General features: G+C 32.9%; 1 protein-coding gene across 3 annotated transcripts in view; it reads right to left on the bottom strand.

The window, feature by feature from the left end:
- The window catches only part of GRIK2 (glutamate ionotropic receptor kainate type subunit 2), a 727,469-nt gene that overhangs the window by 169,909 nt on the left and 535,691 nt on the right, over positions 1–21,869 (bottom strand). For all 3 annotated transcript variants that reach the window (XM_062187636.1, XM_062187637.1, XM_062187638.1), the window contains exon 11: positions 12,348–12,571. In XM_062187636.1, coding sequence (XP_062043620.1) covers positions 12,348–12,571 — 224 coding nt within the window. The remainder of the gene's footprint in view (positions 1–12,347; positions 12,572–21,869) is intronic.

The following is a 21,869-nucleotide window of genomic DNA, read 5'->3' as shown; positions in this document are numbered from 1 at the left end:
GATTTAACATGTATTTTATTTATTTGAAAGGCAGAGAGACAGAAAAAGAGAGACAGAGAGATAGACAGTGAAATCTCCTGCTTGTTGGCTCATTCCCCAAATGCCTGCAACTACTGGACCTGAGCAGCAAGGGATTCCATCTGGCTCTCCCTTTATTGGAGGCAGGGACCTAGCTACCACTGCCTCCTTAGGAAGCTGAAATTAGGAGGGGCTGGGACTCAAACCCAGGCACTTTAATAAGGGTTCCAGGCATCCCAAGCTGTGTCTTAGCCACTACGCCAAATAGATATTCTAAAATAGAATTAAAATCTAAAATCTATAAGACCAGATATTTTAAAATAGAATTGAAGTCTTAAAGCTCCCTAATTAAATCCAGAATTTACATATTCACTACATTTACTTTTAGAAGGAAAATTAATAAAAATTAAAACAAGTATTTTAATTATAATTTTAAAACATTAAAGTATTTGTTAACATGTACAAGAATTATTATATCATAAACTATCATTTAAATAGATGTGATTGAATCTTATACTTTTGAATATATCAGGAAAGTGAGCATTGATAAAAACTTTGTGACACTGAGAGCTAACCTAATCTTATTACAGGTGATTTAATCTACATGAAAGTAATATGATGAAAACAATTTAAATGGGTTTACACACCAAAGCAATACTTCAACCCTTTGATTCGGTAGAATATTGGCTGATTACTAATAGAAACATAGTATAAGAGGTTATAAATTAACAGAAAATAAGCTTTATGCTGTTAAACCTCAACAGATTTTCTTATTACAAGACTTCTATTTTTTTTCCCTATTTTCTCCATTCTTTCTCACCTATAATATGTGTTTGGCATACTAGTGTTGTGGATGTTTTGTAACCATGACTATGAAAGTCTCACTCTAAGAACCAGGTAGCAGATAGACAGAATGTACCAGGTTCCTTGATATGATCTTTCAGCAGCTATTTCAATCTTGTCCTGCATAATTTAAGCCTATGAGAGCAATCATCCTTCTGTCTATTGAAGCAACTATTTCATTAGATTGTCGATTACCCACAAATGAATGTATTCCCCTAATATGTGCTGTAAACCTATTATTGACTTTTCATAGGACAATAACTGATCCTTATGCTATTATTACTGAATGAGTCTAAAAAATTTTATTCCTTCTGGAATTTCTGATTAAAAGTGATGAGCAAGGAAAACTATATCCTGATTAAAATTTCCCATGTAGAGAGTCAGAGTTTTCTAATTTAGTGACAAAAGCGCATACTTTAGAAAAAAAATACACACACACACACACATATATATATATGTGTGTATTCTCAATAAGATTATCATACAGTTAAAGATTTCCTGGTTTCCTGGTATGTTTTCTCTTTTAAATGTATATCTTCATATGCATCTAACTTTAAAATGTATGCTAATTCTATAGGTATTAAATTATTTTCGAGAACAAGAAGATAAGTTGGAATTTAAGTTTAGAGTTACTTTAAAGGTTCTAATTGTCTTAATAAAAACTCAATTCTATTTTTGCTTTCTTTCAACTCAGCCTTGTCATTATGTTCCAAATAACCTTCTCTTTCATTCTGCAGGTATGTAAAAACATTCTACCTTGATGGCATGCTACTCACTTTATAACCTATTGTTTTTCACTGCACTTGAGCATATTGAATATCAGTGGTAACCCATAGCCTACTCATACAACTGGAGAGTGTCAATTTTGCGCCAATCTTCCCAATTCTGCCTTAAATGATACAACTTGTAGCTTGATATTTGCCATAGTGAGAATACTTTATCTTTAAGAATTGGCAAATGCTACAGATCAAATTCACTTTTATTACCATTTCTACTTATTACAAAAATACTCCCACATTACTGAACAATACACATTCTTTACATTAAAATTTTAAGCAAGTCTTATGCATCATTCATCAATTACCCTTAACACTGTTTAATTAATTGTCAGATCTACATAGTTAAGTAGAAAATTTAAGGATACAATAGTTTTATGTAATCCCACTATATGGCTATCTACAGCCTTTTTTCTAAAACATCTAACTGCCCAAACAAATTAAGAGTGACTTTAAATTGAGAATAATTAGGAACATTGATGCTGCATAAGAAAACATGATTTTGTTCAGTAAATTTGTTTCTTGCCAACATAGCTATTTGTTTGCTAGTGATATACCAAACATTATAAATGTAGTTATTATAAAATAAATATGAATATAATTTACATTTAAAATAATTGTCTAAACTTATAGATTATGACAAGTATTTGGCTTGCAATATAGTTGCTAAAGATTTTAAAAAGCAGTAATTTCAGAATTGAAAGACTCAAAGCAAACTGTCCTCAGTTCAGTGAGATGATAATGTGGTTCTAACACTGAAAAATGAAAAAGACTTTGCTTTGTAGAAGTAAAAAGCAGATACTCAAAAAATAAATGAGGTTAGCAACACGAATTTGAAGTCAACATTGGAAAGCAGAAGTTAAAAAGGTTGGAAAAGTCTTCTGAAAGTAGATACTCTATTGCATTAATGACATCAATAAAGTATCTAAAACATACTTCTAATACATTAGATATGTACTTTAGTACTTAAAGAACCGAAGTATGTTTGGTAATCATTCATTAGCTTTGTTTTCAACTAGAATATTCAAATTAAGAACTATTAAAATAAATTCTTGACAAGGGGAAAATTTTAAATGTAATATCTTCTTACCTAAAAAAAAAAAAAAAGAATTCGAGGGCCTAATTGACAATTGATATAGTTATATGAACATTTTGAACTCAACATAATTTTCCTATGAATCTAATTTTTGTATCTACATCTACAAACAAAATTTTATAAAATCATGTTGGTAGTACCAGTTTCCAACACACATCTTCAGTCTAGTGAATTGCTAAAATTATTTTGAAACATAACCCCTCACCCCCCACCATTCTCCGTACCAATAATAATAAGGGAAGCAGGGAATCACTTACCTAATTTTATTACGTTAAAGTAATATTCAGGTGCATATTCTGAACCAACTTAGATGACAGTTGTAGCCCTATTCTGTTTATAATGTTTATCATGCCAGTAACATTAAAAACCTACTATTTCACCTTTGCTTCAAATATTAAGTTTATCAATTTAATATGAAAATACGTCAATTCATTCACCTCATTTTATCACCTTATAGTATAGTCCAAAACAGGAGCACATGGGAATGGGAAATGTTTCATAATAATTAATTCAGACATAAAAATCTCACAAAAATATCAAGAAGTTATGTAATATCCAGGCCAGAGAAAGAAAAATAACACTTTATGTAAGTTGTAAGTGTTACAACTAAAAGTCTGTTTCAATCAAATGCACAAGTAGTAAAAGCAGTTATCATAATATAATTTAAAAATACAATGAAATGTTTTTAGTGATTTTGTTAAGTTTTTTGGCACAAGTTAATTTCTGGGTTACCAAACATAATTTCAAAAATATGTATTAAATCAATTTCTAACAGATAACTTCCCATTTTCATATGCAAAGTTAACTAGATGTATTTAAAAGTATAAGTATTAAAATCAATGTAATAGCATTTATTGGCATTTATTTCACTAATTTTAACTTATATACAAATATTATTAAGCTCTTTGTATTCAAATACATTGAAATTTTATTTGCTTTGAGGGAGACCCATGTTTTTCCTTAAAAACTGCATATGTTTACGGATATGCTCAACAGGATTGATATGAAAATAGTTTAACTTCAATGATAGAATTATGCAATGGAATGTAAAAAATTATAGCAACTAAGGTGTTGTGACATGCTCTAATGAATGAAGTTATATTGGTTGATGACACTGCATCTCCTACTCATTAATTATTTGGATAGAATGCATCATTTTACTTCACATGAAGAATGAAGTCATAAATTACCAGCAAAATTTATGTCTATGCATTTTCATTAATACTAGTACCCTCTCAAATCCATGGATTATGAAAAAAATCAAAACAATACAAATAGCATTTTAATCTCCAAGAAATCCCAACATTGTGATTCTTTTCCTTCACTACATGCAGCTAGTGATTTTCACGCAAAGAAAGTTAGCATTTCCAGGGAAAGGATTTAGACTGCAAATCTGCACAAATGTGGCTTGCTTATGTCTTCTGTCAAGGTGCCCTACTGATTAGAAATGTTTTTTTATGTTTTCTTATTTTTAGAATAAAGTGAAAGACACATTTCTTCAGTGTAACTAATTAGATTAGTTTTTTTCAAGGGATTCTCTATTACTATAAAAATAATATATTAAAAATGTGCAGTAAGAACGTTTAAATGAGCATTCTTTTTGGAATAATAAAAAAATACAACAAATGTCCTCTAGAATCCAGGCAAACAATGAGGAGGGTAAGTTTAAGATCATAGTCAAAAGTACTAGCTTATTCATTTTCTAAATGTGTTTTCTATTTTCGTCTGAATCCACTTTCTTTTCTTTACAACAATCTTCTTCCCTACAGTAAATTATAATTAAAAAGTGTGACACTAGTAGTTTAAACAAAGAGAAAACATCTCTAACTTCATTTATGAAAGGGGGAATGTAGTTGATGTAAATGTACTCTTTTTTTAACTCAGAAAAAAAATTGCTAAAAAAGAGTATACATTAATGTCTCTCTGGTTCTCAAATATAACTTGGCTCTTGTTGCATGCAATATAGACTAATTGTTTTTTTCTCTCAATAGCTTCATTCTCACGACATATCACCCTACTTTTGTCTTATATAGGAAAACACCCATTTGAAAGAACTCTTTCTTCAAAAAATTTATGGCAAAAAGAAAGCTTTATCCAAGTAAAATATGACACTAACGTAGGTGTCACATTTACCACTAAAGGAAAAAAAAACTTATCTATTTCTGTAGTTTTCTCAAGCCAATTGTCTTTTTATGAGCACAGCAATCAATCATTATACAAAGAAATACAGAAAGCAAAAGCAAAATAAAACAAAAAACTAATGAACAAATCTTTATTTCCCCATTATTCTGTTGTTGGCTGTCTGCACATACTCCACTGCTTCAAAGTATATATTCATATAATACATTTGGCTTCTGCTGATTAGATGTTGTAGATTAAAATGCCCCATAAGGAATGCCATAAAGCATTGAGAAAATTTTTATTAAATATTTCTTAAGTCCTAGGAGACCATTTTTCCAGTAGCTTTGGAAAAGAAGAGAAGACAGAAGAAAAGGGGAGGGAGGAGGAGGGGCGGAGAGCAGAGGAGAGGAGAGGAGAGGAGAGGGAAGAGGGAAGGAAAGAAAAGAGAAAAAAAGAACCCAGTATGCTTTTGTTTTGAGAATTAACACATACAAACCAAGATAGGTGGCTTCTTAAAGGCAATTTATACTACACCACAGCTATGGGACATATAACTACATAGAAACTGTAAATCATACAGTCAGGGCATAACTTATGGAAAATGCTTGCATCTCTTTGATTCTTAAGAAACACCTCAAATATTTTTTCTTATAAAAAACTGGGAGAAGGGGAAGAGAAAGAAGTCATTTACAGTATCCTTCTACTAGCTTCTCAGCCTGAATTAGCTAATGAAAAAAATGTATAGGAGACATGCAGGCAACTGCCAAAGGAAAAACTACATTCTTATTTTCCAAGTCTTAAAAAAAAAATCCCCAAAAATGGGTGTGGTTCTCATCAGCTGTGTGTGTGTATGTGTGTCTGTGTGTATGTTGTAAAATCTAACTGTATATTCTGTAAGGGATTCAACAAGAACAGAAGTGCCATTGTTGTTAAGAATTGTAATAATTTAATAAGCATTGAACTTTAAGTTTTTAGTAATCTTAAGTTTCTTAATGTAACCCTGTACACTGTAAATTATTATTATGGAGCTAGACATTGTGGAACTCCTACATGGAAACAAATCATTATGGTATGACCACAGTTCTCAAAATGCTCACTCATCCAGACATTTATTGAGAGAACACAATTACAATAACTAGAGAAATAGCTTTTTTGCTTCCAGGAGGCTTTATATTCTATCCTGGTAATTGATGCTAGGGAAAACACAGAAGCAAACAATTTACTTATAGAATTTGAAAAGCAAAAGTGAGTTATCTGTTCTCACATTTGTATTTAATTTTGGCCTAACAATCAAGAAAAAATAATTTGGATAGAAATACAAAAACTTCTAAAAGATTCTCAATTATAATTACTATTAAAAGAAAATTGATTACAGAAGATTAGATAAAAGGTCATTTTAAATTGCCTTAACTCATTTTTTTCCAAATCTTTTATTCTTATAAATGTTCTGCATAAAATTAAGAAATGCAAAATATATTTATTGTCTCCTCTAATGATTAAGATTCTATTCTTTGTCCTAATCTGATAATTTCAGTCAAGTTCTCTACTGCCTCAGTTAACTGGATACCTTATTATTCACATTGCTGCAAAAGAAGCCATTGAGCAAATTAGTTTTGATTGCTTTTGGTTCACCCTAGTACTACAAGCTAATAATTGTTTTCTGGATAGGACTTTCATGTCTACTTTAGAATCTTGAATGTTACTGGAACCACTAAACGTGAGGAGGTACATTATTTCTAAATAGATTAACCAAATAAAAATTGAGAGTAAAAAATGTTTAAAGTAGGAGTATACTAATCCCTATGGAATGCCATAGTTTGAATGTGCATATAGTTTTGATTAATGTTGATGTTTAGGTCCGTAACTTAGACAAATAGTAGCAATCACTTTTATATGTGTGAAAGGCATATTAGCAGAACAGTACTCATTTAAAACCAAATTTCAGTAAATTCTAGTAAAATTGCTAACTGGAAAGAGAAATAACAAACAGGTTTTCCTGCAATTTACTTCAATAAAAATGGCATTAAAATCGAAGTAAAATATATTTAAAATTATGCTATAGAAAAGTAAAATTGAAATGGTTTTGGGAGTAAGAAGTTGGCAAGTTGGTGGTAAAGTCATACAACAAAATTGGCATTTCACTTTAAAATGACAACAGTCTTCTTGACAGCAGATTAGTTTAATAGTGAACGTCCCACCAAAACTGTGATCCATTTTTGAGTGCATAATAAATAAGTCCATATTGCCCTGCACCATCCATTAAATGTCAATCATCATTGTGACAGGAATATAAAGGCTACTGCACACTTGTCTGGGGCCTATATCAAAGCTGTTAATGCAAGCACTTTAGCTGTTGTTTTCTAAAGCCAGTTCAGCCATCAAAAACATTATGTTTAGAATGTCTTTACCTCTGAACAGCAAGATAAATATGGAGTATTTTTAAACAGAGATGGAATTTAAGCAAAGCATCAGCCTTGTCCTCTTGTGACCACAATCATGTTAGAGTCAACATGTCTGTCAGGTGAGTCCTCATGGTCACTCTCAAACAAACCCGCGAGTGGATTCTTGGGAGACTATTCTGTGCGGCCAGTAATGTAATAAGCACTCTCCAAATATTCCAAAAATTCTTCAAGATAATTCAATGCAAAGTCACACAAGAATCTTCTGTAGCTCTTCTCTTGTAACTTAGGAAACATAGGTATTATGTGTTTAACACATGAATATTCTTTGATTTGCTATGCTAGCTAAGATGGCCCAGGTTAGTCAACATTGTTTAACTACTTTTATTCATTTTTCTATATTTGACCACATTCATTTGTTTAAATAGCCTAACAAAATTTTGTGGAACAGTACTCTCACTGCAAAATAAAAAATAGTATTACATTTCTTCTCAGAGTTTATTTATTTTTAATTTTAAAAAAATCAATGTGGGAGTAAAACATGCAGTATTCTTTTAGGCTTACGGAATAATTATTAATATTTCATCAATCCTGTTGGAAGGGAAAATGTGTATACCACTGTTCCCTTCTTTTAGGCTTGGTCCTCTGTAGTTCATCTCTGTACATCAAAATTTAGATCAACATGGTGAGTTTCAGAACAGTTTTTGTTCTCTTGGAATTATCTATGTCCAAAATTCACAAATGTTCAAATATGTATGTGAATTTAAATGTACTCATTTTATAAACAATATCTGTATCAATATTCTCTATTACTTAGTAAAGGAAATATTTGAAGCAAGGTGAAAAATAACTCTTTTTATCAGTAAAAGAGGTGGATACCCTAACCAGGCTTTTTACATGACTAACTGCCATCTCTACAATAATATTTCTAGTTCAAAGAAAAAGGAGAAGGAAGAGAGGGAAAAATATTTAAGAACAAATAAAACTAAGTGTAGGCCCATCATGGGCAAGAGTTATTCCTACACTTCTGTCAACCAACAGCAATAGTTAAAATATGTGGAATAAGGACATTTTATGTCTAGAATTCCTGGCTCATCTATAATATTCTTAGAGGAGTTCTCAGTTAAATCAGATAAGCATGCTGATTATGTCATTATGCTATAAATAATTATGCAACTGCTTGCAAAAAAACATGTAATATAAAACCATAGCAAGGCAAAAAAACGACACCATTTATTTCTTATTATATTCACTAAATACATTTAAAGAATGTGTTAAATAGTCTTAATTGTGTATTTTATAAATAAAGGTGAGGGGAAATTTTTTAAATTAAATGCAAAATAATCTATTTCTAAATTCATTTTAAAGACATGCATTCTAATAATGATTATTATTTCCTAATTTGTTATGAGTAATATTATTAAGATTATAGACAGTACCTATTAAGTAAGCTTTAAATCTAGTATTCTAAGGATAACAAATCATCTAATGTCTTATATTTCCTTTATAGTCGTATGCTTCTCTACATTGAAAAAATGTATTAATTGTCAATTTTTAGAAAAATATATTTAAAACACACTGCATTTATAAATAATACACGAGTGCTATCAAATATTTCTATTAGTTTATTCAAAGACAAAAATATGTACTGTGAGATATATGTAATTTTTTGTGAGTTTCATAATGAATATATCCAGTTGTCTTTGTTCTTGGATTCAAGCATACAGCACAATTCTTAATTCATTATATGTAGACAATAGAAATTTACTGAACAAATTAATGAACAGATGATAAATGAATTTTTTTTTATATTTTGTGGAACTGGAATTAGTGCTTACTAGGGACTCAACAAATATTTGACTTACTGAGTAAGTGATTAATGAAGCAATTAAATTTATGTGGAAACATAAAAAAATTGAACATGCAGCTTTGTAGCTATAAGATATACAAGATTAATTCTAACAATAATGGGAACAATATGAGATTATTACCAAAGCAAAAGTAAATATAATAGCAGTTAAATATTTTAGTATTTTACTTATCATATTATAATTTTGAATTAAATTGCTATCATTCTTTTTAGGTATTATATAATCTAAAATTTAATATAACCCAACATCAAATCAAATGTGAATTATGTAATTGAGGTGATATTTTAGACATTTGTTTCTATGATTTTTAATTAAAAATTAAAATATCTAAAAACTTTTTAATATAATGCACATAAAGAAAATACTATATTTTGACATCAACAATGATGTAAATGATTTCATTAGTGATCTCTATATGACCTAAGATGAAATTTTTGTTAATAAGTAAAATCAAAAATGATACATTGATTTTAGATTTCAAGAAATATTGTGATTCCATTTAAATTGGAAAGGTAATTAATTTCTACAACTGAAACCTGGTTATTTTATCTGCCTTTGTACCTTATGAACATCTTTTACTTAAGAGTTCAATATCAGGTAAGAGTAGATGTTAACCATATAACTTCATTTGATTTGGGAGTTTCAATTTAAAATTTAAATTGATTATATAAAAACTTTAAGTTTTGGTGTGTGTTTTTGTCCATAATTTGCAAATATTTTAAATAAAATTATTTTAATATTCAAAATTAAACAAATATTATGTAAATAGTGTGCAAAATATTTACTTTATTAAGTATTACTTTACAAAGAGTGTCTAATATTATTTATTACTTACCATAGTTAATCTGACATTATTTATTATTTTATATATTTTTATTTGCCAATAAATAAAATTTTATTTTTTTTTTATCTTTTAAGTACCTAATGATTTAAGTATGTGAGATCATTTGCTCTCACAGTGCTGAAAAGGCTGAAACAGGATAATTTCCAAATTCATCAATTTAAAGACTAATGGCAAAATATTAAAGTGACAATGCAAAATTTAAAGGCACTTGAAAATGGCAAACATACTGACTTTACTTGCTCAAATAAAATGATATTGATGTATTTATTTTGCATAAAATCAGTACAGGTTGCCATAATTATATAGACATTATGTAAAAAAATGATACATCAAACTAAGAATTATAGACATATTTTGAAAAGTTAGATAAGTGCATTCCTGGACTTGCTAATGTACTTTTAAGCTGGGAAAGAAAATATCTAGTTTCTTAACATTATTTACTTTGATTCTAATTTTAGAGAATTTGAGCTTGGGAATTTAGTAAAATCTAAAATTCCTAATATAAAGTTGAGTCAACTAAACATTTAGTTTCTAAGATCTCTAGAAAACTACTTTTAGAATGACTTCAGTTTAATTGAGTCCATATTAATGCCTCATAACTGTCTCACAAAGTCTAGGCTTCATTTAAATTCTTCCTGGGAAATTTTCTTCATGTGATTAAGGAAAAAAAGGTATACGTGCTGATGCCAAGGAAGGCTTTTCCTACACTTTGTAGAATTTATTTTTCTATTTGGCGTTTGTTCTGACTGAAATGCGTGAACTCATTTATCAGAATATTTTGATATATAGGAGTACATATATATGTTTATTTATATTTATATAATCAGGTAATTACATTGGCCTTATAATAGAATTAATTGTAATCAATTGATCTTAATTTTCCCTACAATGGTGCCTCACATTTAAAAGACAGAATTAGTTCAAAAATGCTCAAAAACAAGAAGATGTTTTAGTTTTACAGAGTATGGAAAAAGTTGAAGGTAAAAATTAATCACATTCTAAATTCTCATTTTGAGGAGGAGAACCCTAAACTTCAAATAAAATTCTGAAAGGCTGTACTAGGAAGCATCAAATGCTGCATTGCTACCAGGTTTCAATACATGTTTGCAGGCAAATGCAAATGATAAGCGTGCTAAGGATTCAAATCATAATATTTAACATATTAGAAAATTATACAGTTGTATAGTAATTACTTATAAGTATATCAAAATAACTGTAAAAGATAGAAATATAAATGCATCAAAAATATTATGATAATACAATCATTGATTTTATTTCCATAACTAAGTCAGCTAAACGTTTGTTTCACTACCAGCAAAAATACATGAACTTATTAAAATAAATTTGTGGAGAGACAAATAATCCTGGTAACAAATTTATGAAAGGAATCTATGTCAAGCAGTCTCAAGAAAAGGCAAACTTTCAATTAACTTTGATTATAGAATGCAAAAACACATATAGTTATACACTATAAATGTGTTTATCATGAAAAATTATAGGTAGGATTCTAACTCATTTCGGTTTCTAAGCTATATTTTTGTTATATAATATTTAAAATTAAAAGAGTACAGTGAGTATGTGGCCTTCAATGTCATTATAGCAGCAATAGAGTATTGATTCCTGAGGTATAATCCTTATCTCAGTTAAGGCAAAAGCAAACAAAATCATATTCAAATGACATATCAATTGAAAATTTAATACTGAGATAAAGACATGTCAAAATGCCTACAAATTCCTACATCTATGAACTACTATTAAATAGCAAAATATTGATTCACCTGTATCAGGTATTTTAAAGGCCTTTATATATATATAAAGCTGTTTTTTTTAGTAAGGCATTTGACTTCAGATACTATAACTTGAAACATAATCCACATGTCAATGACTATTACAATATCTGGGAGTGATATATTTATTTTATGAAATATTTCTTGTTAAAATAACAGTAACTTTTAAAACTTAGAATACATGTTTTAAATTAATTTTGATTCCTTAAGAAAGTCTTCTTTGAAATTTTACTACTTTGTTTTTTGTTATGACTGAATTAATAACTCATTTTAGCAAAACATGATATTTTACTTTGGGTTCAGCAGAAATCTTCAAACTAAGGAAAATTATTTTTATCAATGCTTTAGGATACTGGATAAGAACAGTGTCCCATCACACTGATAGCTTACTGACACAACCAGCATGCTTTCTGCCCAAAGAAGGCAGCATAGTACATTTTATAAGTGGGCATGATTCTTAAAGCTCATTATTCTCTAGGACGTAATGGGGATAAAGAAAATAAAAAGTAAAGTTGATTGTGACTTTTGACAATTATTAGTTAGAAAAAGGAGTTAACAATTGCCAAAAAAATCACAAAAGTGAGCATGTTACCTGGCTATGACAAAGAGCACACAACTGACACCCAAGTAAGCCAGCAGAATATACATCCAGATATCAGGGGACAGAGGATTCAGGAAGGAGAAGACGCCTGGGTTTGTACCATTGGGCTTGCGGTACAAAATACTTATTCCAAGTGTCATAAAGGGCTTGGAAAAGTCGATGACCTTCTCTCGAACGTAGGTAATAGCCAGTGGAGCAACTGCAAGATCAGCTTTCTATAGAAACAAAAACAAAGAAAAAAGAAAAGAAAAGAAAAATTGGTTCTATGTCACAAGAAAGGAATGAACAGTAACCAAGTTAAATAAAGCAAAGACTTTACACTTGAGACTTATCCCAGTAGGGACTGTGTTAAAATTTAAAGCTTTCTTTACTCTGAAATGAAGCATCTGATTTGCTTTGCTACTCAGCAATTACTGCAGTTAAAGAAAGAAAAAACTACAATATAAAAGCTTTATAATCTACTCAAAATTTAGCACATTCATTTCTCAAAACTGCTTTTATTTTGAACTTTAAAAGACCATTTTTTTATTTCTATATATTGTCATTGTATTGAAAGTCAGGCAGACTCTGACATACCTGCAGACAGAGATAGTTTATCCTCAGGTTCACTCCTAAATACACACAACAGCCATGAACTGGCCAGGCTCAAGCAAAAGCCCAGAACTCCATCGGGTTTCTCAAGTGGGTGATAGGCCCTCACATATTTGAACCATCAGCTGCACCTTAGGGTGCACCTTAGTAGGAAGTGGATCAGAAGCAGAGTAGCTATGACTTGAACCATGCATTCCAATATGGAATGCAGGCATCCCAAACTGAGACTTTAACAGTTTCCCAAATCCATTTAATATTAACATAATTTTCTAAATATAATGATCAAATAGCAATAATAACTACATCAAATCAATTAGCTGGGAATCCAGAAAGGTTTTTCTGATTTTTGAAATGAGAGTGAAGTTAACTGGTTTTGGTCTTTAAACAGTTAAAACATATTGAAAACCATCTTTTAATGTGATTCTGTTTACTACCCCCTGAGTTTTGTTTCTATCTCTCTAATTTGTTTTATATTATTTAATGAAAATCCTTGTAGCCTTGCCTAAATTGCATTAGGAAATGAGTTTTTCAATTTTCACATCGTTGCTAATTTTCCACGGTAGCTTAAATATGTTAAATTACTAATGCTTTTCACTCATCATGATGTACCCATCTGTCAGGGATGAACTTACACTCTAATATGTTGTAAGAAATAATTACAATATTTTAAAATAACAAAGGCATCCATGATGAGACACTTTATTACTACATTCTTTTTATTATTAATAAACACACAGCTTTCAGAGAATAAATAAGGAAGGTTCATGGGAGAAAGCAACAGAAAGGCTGATAAAAAATGAAATTAGCCTTGTACTGTCTCCTTGTGTTAGATATTGTTGAAAGATTTAGAGAAAAATCTTCCCTAAGCTGCGAACTTTGGTGGCAATATTATTGTTTGTTGGCATACAATAATGCTTAGAGAGTAGCTATTAATGGAGAAAAACAGCTCTAAAAAAACTAGAAAGGAAAAAGGTCTTTAAGGTCCTGAGAGAGTTGTCATCATACTTTCTATTCATAAATAAAGGAAATATCAATTTAAGAATAACAATTGCTAATATTCATAAATCATTTGCTGAGTAACAGATACACATAAATTTGAAAACTTTCCATGGATTAGCACATTTAGTACTTATACAATCCTTCCATTATTTCATTTTTCACATAATAAAACTCAAACCTTGAGAACTTCGAAAACATGTTGAGTTTTATGGACTAAGTCAGCACTGGAACAAGGATGTGAACTGAACATTTTGGAAATCACACCTAGAGGTTCACTATGACAGGTATCTTAGAAATTGCTGACGGAATCTTTCACTCATTCATTCATTCATCCATTAATTCAAGGGTTTGTAGAGATTGAAAGGGAAATGCAGAAAATAAGGCCAGTATTTGATAGATTACAGTCTGAAAACCTGGTGTGGTGCAGAGGTCAGACAGAATACTTGCCACAGGAAGACAAATGGAAAGGAAATAAAAACAACTTGAAAAAGTAAATAACTTTGTTAGAGAAAATGATTATGTAAGAAGTATAGACTCCAGGTAAAAAATGGACAGTATGATGAAATGATTTGCCGCTCTTTTGAGAGGACTGAATATAAAGTAGTTTACTCATGTACCATTGTATCCTAGTATCTCACTCTTCTTAACACATGAAAAGCAATTTTTTCATGTATACATTAATTCATGCCAATATCTAAGGTGAATATACTTTCAAGGGTTAATTTATTATTATTAAAAATTGAGAGATAAAATTCTATGCATTTATCATGTACATCTTGGTGTTTTAAAGTATACATGTATTGTAGGATGACTAACTCCAACTAACGGACATGTGCATTATCTCATAGTTGTCATTTCTGTGGTGGGAATACATTACATTTATTTTCTTCATATGTGAAAACTAACAAGGTTGATTTCACAGAAGTAAATAATAGAATGGCAGTTACCAAGGGTTGGCCTTTGGAAAAATGTTGGTCAAAGACACAAAACTTCACTTCATAGGATGAATAATTTCAACATATCTATTGTAAGACATGGTGGCTATAGTTAATAACAATATATTTTATTCTTGAAATATGGTAAGATTTTAACATTCATTATATTTATCAATATAGTTAGGAAATAATTCAAATAACATGTATTAAAACAAAACCACTACAATATTATGAAGTTGTTATATAGGCACATATTTGTATTAATAGAGTTGACTAGATTATATCTAATTTCAAAATTTACTTAATGTTGCCCCAATAAAACTTTTACTATAAATATAAAAAAAGAATAATAATACTTTCTTTTTTAACTTTTATTTAACAAATATAAATTTCCAAATTACAGCTTATGGATTACAGTGGCTTTTACCCCCCCATAACTTCCCTCCCACCTGTAACCCTCCCATCTCCTGCTCCCTCTACCATTCCATTCACATCAAGATTCATTTTCAATTATCTTTATATACAGAATATCAGTCCAGCTCCAGCGGTTGTGGCCATCTAGGGAGTGAACCAGTGGATAGAAGACCTCTCTCTCTGTCTCTCCCTCCCTCTCTCTCTCTCTCTCTCTCTCTGTAACTCTGCCTCTCAAATAAATAATTAAAAATCTTTAATAAATAAATAAATATATCAATGGTCATCCACCAATCATAACAAACACACTACAATAATGGAAGCTTCTGATAATAGGGAAAATTGTGTGCAGGGAGTAGGAGAGAAGCAAATATACAGAAAGTCTACTTTCTATGGAAACTTTCTTTAAACCTAAAATTTCTCTAAAACATAAAATCTAATAATTTTTAAAAAATAAAATGTTTTACCATATCCTCAGTTTGTATGATTCAATGTGTTATCTTGATTAGTTAAATAGAACTCTGGTGTTACCATTAACATTAAAATACATAAGTTATCAAACATCAATTGTCACAAGTAAATAGTATCAAACTGCGCACTAAATATATTTTACAAATAAGACCTAAGAACCATGTTAGTTATAAGCAGGAATATTTATACATCATAGCATGTTCTTTGAATAAGATCCAACGATCCAACTTAATTACAAGTATCCCAAAAATACAATGATCTTGGAATCTAATAAAAATGTTGTGCTATTTTCCCATCATATAGCATGCCATTAAAGATGGAGAAATTGGAGGAAAATAAATAACCTAATGGTAAAATTCAATAATCTAGGAATATTATCTCTGTATAAACAGTTTATTTACTTTAACAGCAATAAATCTGATAAGTAATTTCTAATTCTAAGCAGTGATAAAATGATCTTACATTAGAAAGTGACAGTGGACAAAAATTTGAAAGAAAACATCTACTTTAGCAAATGAAGATGAATGCAAATTTTTATAACTTAAATATTTAGTATAAAATAAAGTGAAAATTCATTTCTACCTGATTAGGACAGAGAAGCTTTTATGAAACAATTAGTCTGGTATTTGTAGCCTGAACAGTTAAGTCTGAAATGGCAAAGTCCTAAATTGGTAGAATGTCAGCAGTAAGAAAAAGAAATTCACAATAATAGCTAGCATTAAATATGTCTGTTATGGATCAAAAACTGTGCTACAAATCTTGCTCTTGTACCATTCATTAATCTTCACAACAGTTCCAACTATTTATAGTGTGATTTCCTTTCAGAACAGTTAACTTGAAGCAGGAGAATATAAGGAGAGTGTGGCTCCAAAGATATCTTATATATTTCCTATAATTTCTCTACATAATCATTCAAAGACAGCATGCCAATTTCTACTGCTAGTCTGGTTTTGTACTTCCCTATCCAACATGGTCTTTCCTTTGCTCCACTATTCATATTCAACAAGAAATATCAGCATTTATTTTTCTCCTGTGTAGCTGTCTCTGAATTCCTAAATGAATTAACTTTTGTTAACTGAGTCACAAAATACAATGTTATGTTATTTTGTGTTATGTTATTTCTGATTATTTCACATGTAGGTCAACCAAAATTATATAAGAGATTCTAGTGTACATATTATTGTAATTGCATTGTCCTCATTCCTAAAAGAGCAAAGCACATTAAAATTTGTAAATATTCCTTCAATAATAGCACATAGCTCTTAATAAAGGGGATGGTAAAGTATCTTCACCTCCTACCAGTCCAGAAATTTCATACAGTTTCTTAAGCAGCAGCTATCTTACTAAATAAATACATATTAATTTAGTATTCCACCATCTCTGAGAAACCCTTCCGAACTGTCTTACATATCCTTGTGATTATAATGAACTTAACATCCTAGAGTACTGTACAAAATCTGATATCAAGAAACTGCTTAGCAAATGTTACCCTAATACAGTTTCAATTTAATGAAATAAAATTTTCAAAGAAAATTAAAAGAACACAATTAGAATTTTACAATTAAACTTTTTTTGGACTTACTCTGGACATAAGATTTATTTGTACAGTATTATAATTAAAGTTAATGTACTATCTACAGAGAAAAGGGTAATTCTTTTTGTAGGATTATATAGCTAATAGCAATCCATTGATTAAGGTCTCACAAGATAATAATAAAAATTTCTAATTACCTAATACAACATTCTTAATTTCTAATCACCTAATACAAAAATGAAATAATGGGCCTGCGCTGCAGCTCAACAGGCTAATCCTCTGCCTAGCAGTGTCGGCACACCGGGTTCTAGTCAGGGCGCCAGATTCTGTCCCGGTTGCCCCTCTTCCAGGCCAGCTCTCTGCTGTAGCCCGGGAAGGCAGTGGAGGATGGCCCAAGTGCTTGGGCCCTGCACCCCATGGGAGACCAGGAGAAGCACCTGGCTCCTGCCTTCGGATTAGCGCCGGCCGCGGCGGCCATTGGAGGGTGAACCAACGGCAAAGGAAGACCTTTTTCTCTGTCTCTCTCTCTTTCTCACTGTCCACTCTGTCTGTCAAAAAACAAAACAAACAAACAAAAACAAAAACAAAGAAATAATGAAACATATCTTCATGAATGGCATAGTGTGAAACCCTACCATTTCATGAAGCTTCAAAAATCAAAGAACAAAATTAACTTATTTTTAATACATGTTCAGCTCAGTGAAGCATTTTATAAATACTTGTGCAACTTCTTATGATTTACCCATAGCAAAATACTTTTTTTTTTTTTGACAGGCAGAGTTAGACAGTGAGAGAGAGAGACAGAGAGAAAGGTCTTCCTTTCTTTGGTTCACCCCCCAAATGGCCGCCATGGCCAGCGCTGTGCCAATCCAAAGCCAGGAGCCAGGTGCTTTCTCCTGGTCTCCCATGCGGGTGCAGGGCCCAAGCACTTGGGCCATCCTCCACTGCCCTCCCAGGCCACAGCAAAGAGCTGGACTGGAAGAGGAGCAACCAGGACAGAATCCAGTGCCCCAACCAGGACTAGAACCAGGGGTGCTGGCGCCACAGGCAGAGGATTAGCATAGTGAGTCGTGGCACCCACTGCAAAATAGTTGTAAGCATTGTTTTCTGCTTAGTGATGTTGAGTAAAACAAAGTAGTAAGTGCACAGAATAAACTGCATCATCAGAATCTGTCTTAGCTAAGACATTTTTAAAAAGCTAATTATGCATATTAACTTGCAAGTGATACCACCTTTGCCTAAAGTCCGAACAATGCATAATGGGAGCAGATACGCTGCCCGTGTGTTCATTTACAGGGAAACACGGCTCACTTTGTGTACACATGGTGTGTCATCTCCATCACCATCTATTTCACACATCACCTGGACCCTTGCCATGGCCTCCAACTGATCCTATCTTTCAATCCTGCCCAAGTAGAATATAGTCTCCAACAAAAGATTAGAAAGGCTTTTCTAAAATATATACCAGATCATCACTTCCTGCTTAGTATTCCACAAAGAATTCAGGCATACAGTGAATATAATCTAAAATTCACACTCTTTTTAATAAAGATTCATTTATTTATTTGAAAGGTAGATTTTACAAACAGAGAGAGGAAGAGACAGAGAGAAAGGACTTCCGTCCATTGATTCATTCCCCAAATGTCCACAGTGGCTGAAGCTGGGCCCATCCAAAGCCAGGAACCTGGAGCTTCTTCTGGATCTCCTATGTGGGTGGGAACACAAGCACTTGGGCAATCTCCTACTGCTTTTCTGGGCCTTATCAGTGAGCCAGATTGGAAGAGGAGAAGCCGGGACTAGAACTGGTGCCTATATAGAATGCTGGTACTGCAGGCAGAGGCTTAGCCTACTAAGCCTCAGAGCCAACCCTTGAAATTCACATTCTGCATCTTTGCCTACAGAGCACTACAAAATATAGCCCCTAGCTACTCCACCAACATCAGTTCCATGATTCTTCCAGTTGTTGTGTATACACAGTTGTGTATTCCCTAACTATGAATGCCTTGATGATCCTCAAACATGTTCACACTTTCCTTTTTCTGGGTGCTTCCTCTGCCTGGAAAGTCACCCATCATATATGTACATGGGTTATTGTCTCTTCATTCAAGTGTCCGGTTTTATGTTATGACTCAAGGATTCTTCCCTGACCACTCATTCTGTCATTCTTTACTTCCCTACCAGGTTTTCATTTTCTTCGTAAGTGGTTCTGTATTAGTATAGTTTCTCTTGCCAATAACACAACACCACAGGCTAGGTATGTTACAAAGAAAAGAGGCTTATTTTTGCTCACAGTTCAGGTCCAAGGTCAAGGGACCACATCTATTGGATGCTTCCTGCTGGAAGTATCTCATAGTGGTGTCAAGTATCACATTGTGAAACACAGAAAGTGTGTTCATGTGTGTGTATCCTCCGGTATCTGTCTTTCTCCTTAACAATTTTTTTATTTATATAAGGTGAACAAACTTCATGCATTTCATATATACAGATTTAGGAGCAGAGGGTAGGGTGGGAACTATCTCCTTATTCTTAAAAAGCCCCCAGGTCTCAGCCATGGGGTTTCCACCCTAAGGACCTTATCTATTCCCAGTCAGAAACCAGTCTTTACCTCTCCACACCATAGTCAAATTAAGTTTCCATCATTTGATGCCTTGCAATGGAGACTAAATTTCCACATGAGTTTTTAGAGGGACAAATCATATTTAACCTATAGCATTGTGCTCCCTGAAATTCATGTTCTTCCCACGTGAAAAATACAGTAATTTCATTCAGATAATTCCAATTCTTAACTCATTCTAGCATTAATTAAAAAACCCAAAGTATCATCTCAGATTCAAAACAAACTTATTTTAGCTTGAGGCTGTAAAAGTAAAGAAAGTTATACAAGTAGAAAGGACTGATGCAAAGCAAGACCAAAATCCAGCAGGGCAGATAAAAAATCTCAAAGCTCTAAGTGTGGCATCTTGTGCATACTGTGGCAGTAAGTGTGTTCCCTGTAATAGGCTAGGCCTCAGCCACTTAGCTTTGCTGATCACATCTTACTGCTCCAAAGCTGGTGCCTGTGAAAAACAGGCATGGCATATTTCTCATGGCTCTGTCTTTCTGGGGTCCATGCTGCAGATCCACTCCCACAGCAAGATGAGGCACCACCCCTTCAGGGAATCCCTTCGGGGCCCTAAGCCATCAGGAAAGTCTGTCTGGCCCACTAGACCTTATTTTAACTCTTGGAGGAAGATACCATGACCTCTTGCACTCTGCATACTGTAGAATCAGCACCATGTGGACACCAGTATCTGCAATTTGCTCCCTTTGGAGTGGTGCTATGAGCTATACCTGGACCCACCTAAATCATGTCTCAGACCATTGTAGAGCAGTTTTCCAGAAAGCAGTGAGGAAAATCTCCAGCTGGCCCTGGAGAGTGAGACTGTGGAGGGCAACCTGGGCCCATTCCATGAAGCATGTGTCCTAAGCCTCTGGGCCTATTATGGGATTAGCAGCCTGGAAGATTTCTGAGATACCCCGGGCCATTTTCCCAGTGTTTTTATGATTAGAATCTGGAGTAAGTGATTGATCAACTGCATTCTCATTTTGTTCTCCTGAAAACATTTCCTCACCAGGCTTCTCATCTGAACAATCTTTTCCACTCTGCGTCCACTTTTATCCATGTTAAGGACTAACAAGCAGTTGCTGGGCAGCACCCATACCTGATTCTTTTGTTCACTCCTTCCCTGGTCAGGCTAGGAATCGTTCAAATGTTTCTGCTCTGCTTCCCTTTTAATCATACATTCTACCTTTAGGTCATGCTGTTCCTCAATAATACCATAGGCAGTAGCAAGTAACCAAGCAGCAGAACCTGAACATTTTGTTGTTTGGATATTTCTTCTGTCAGATATTCCAGCTCATCACTTTTTAATTCATCCTTTTTTTTTTTTATTTTTATTTTTTATTTTTTTTTTTTTGACAGGCAGAGTGGACAGTGAGAGAGAGAGAGACAGAGAGAAAGGTCTTCCTTTTGCCGTTGGTTCACCCTCCAATGGCCGCCGCGGTAGCGCGCTGCGGCCGGCGCACCGCGCTGTTCCGATGGCAGGAGCCAGGTGCTTATCCTGGTCTCCCATGGGGTGCAGAGCCCAAACACTTGGGCCATCCTCCACTGCACTCCCTGGCCACAGCAGAGAGCTGGCCTGGAAGAGGGGCAACCGGGACAGGATCGGTGCCCCGACCGGGACTAGAACCCGGTGTGCCGGCGCCGCAAGGCGGAGGATTAGCCTGTTGAGCCACGGCGCCGGCCTAATTCATCCTTTTTTAAAGCTCTAGGGCATGGACGCAGTTCAGCCAAATTCTTTGCAATGGTGTGACAGAGTGGCTTCACTCCAAATGCCAATAGAATATTCCTCGTTTGCATCAGCATTCTGGTCGCAACCACTCACTGAATCTCTAAGACATTGTAGCTCTTCTTTGGTCTCCTTAATTCATGAGTCAACATCAGCATTTCCCGGAATTCTATGCATTTTCACCAATTATTTCAATCTCTGCCCATTACTCAGCCCCAAAGTCACTTCCACAGTTTCAGGTATT

This window comes from Lepus europaeus, chromosome 3, assembly GCF_033115175.1.
Source record: "Lepus europaeus isolate LE1 chromosome 3, mLepTim1.pri, whole genome shotgun sequence".
Classification (NCBI taxonomy): domain Eukaryota; kingdom Metazoa; phylum Chordata; class Mammalia; order Lagomorpha; family Leporidae; genus Lepus; species Lepus europaeus.
The sequence above is the reverse complement of the archived record's forward strand: the minus strand, read 5'-3'. Positions and strand labels throughout refer to the sequence as shown.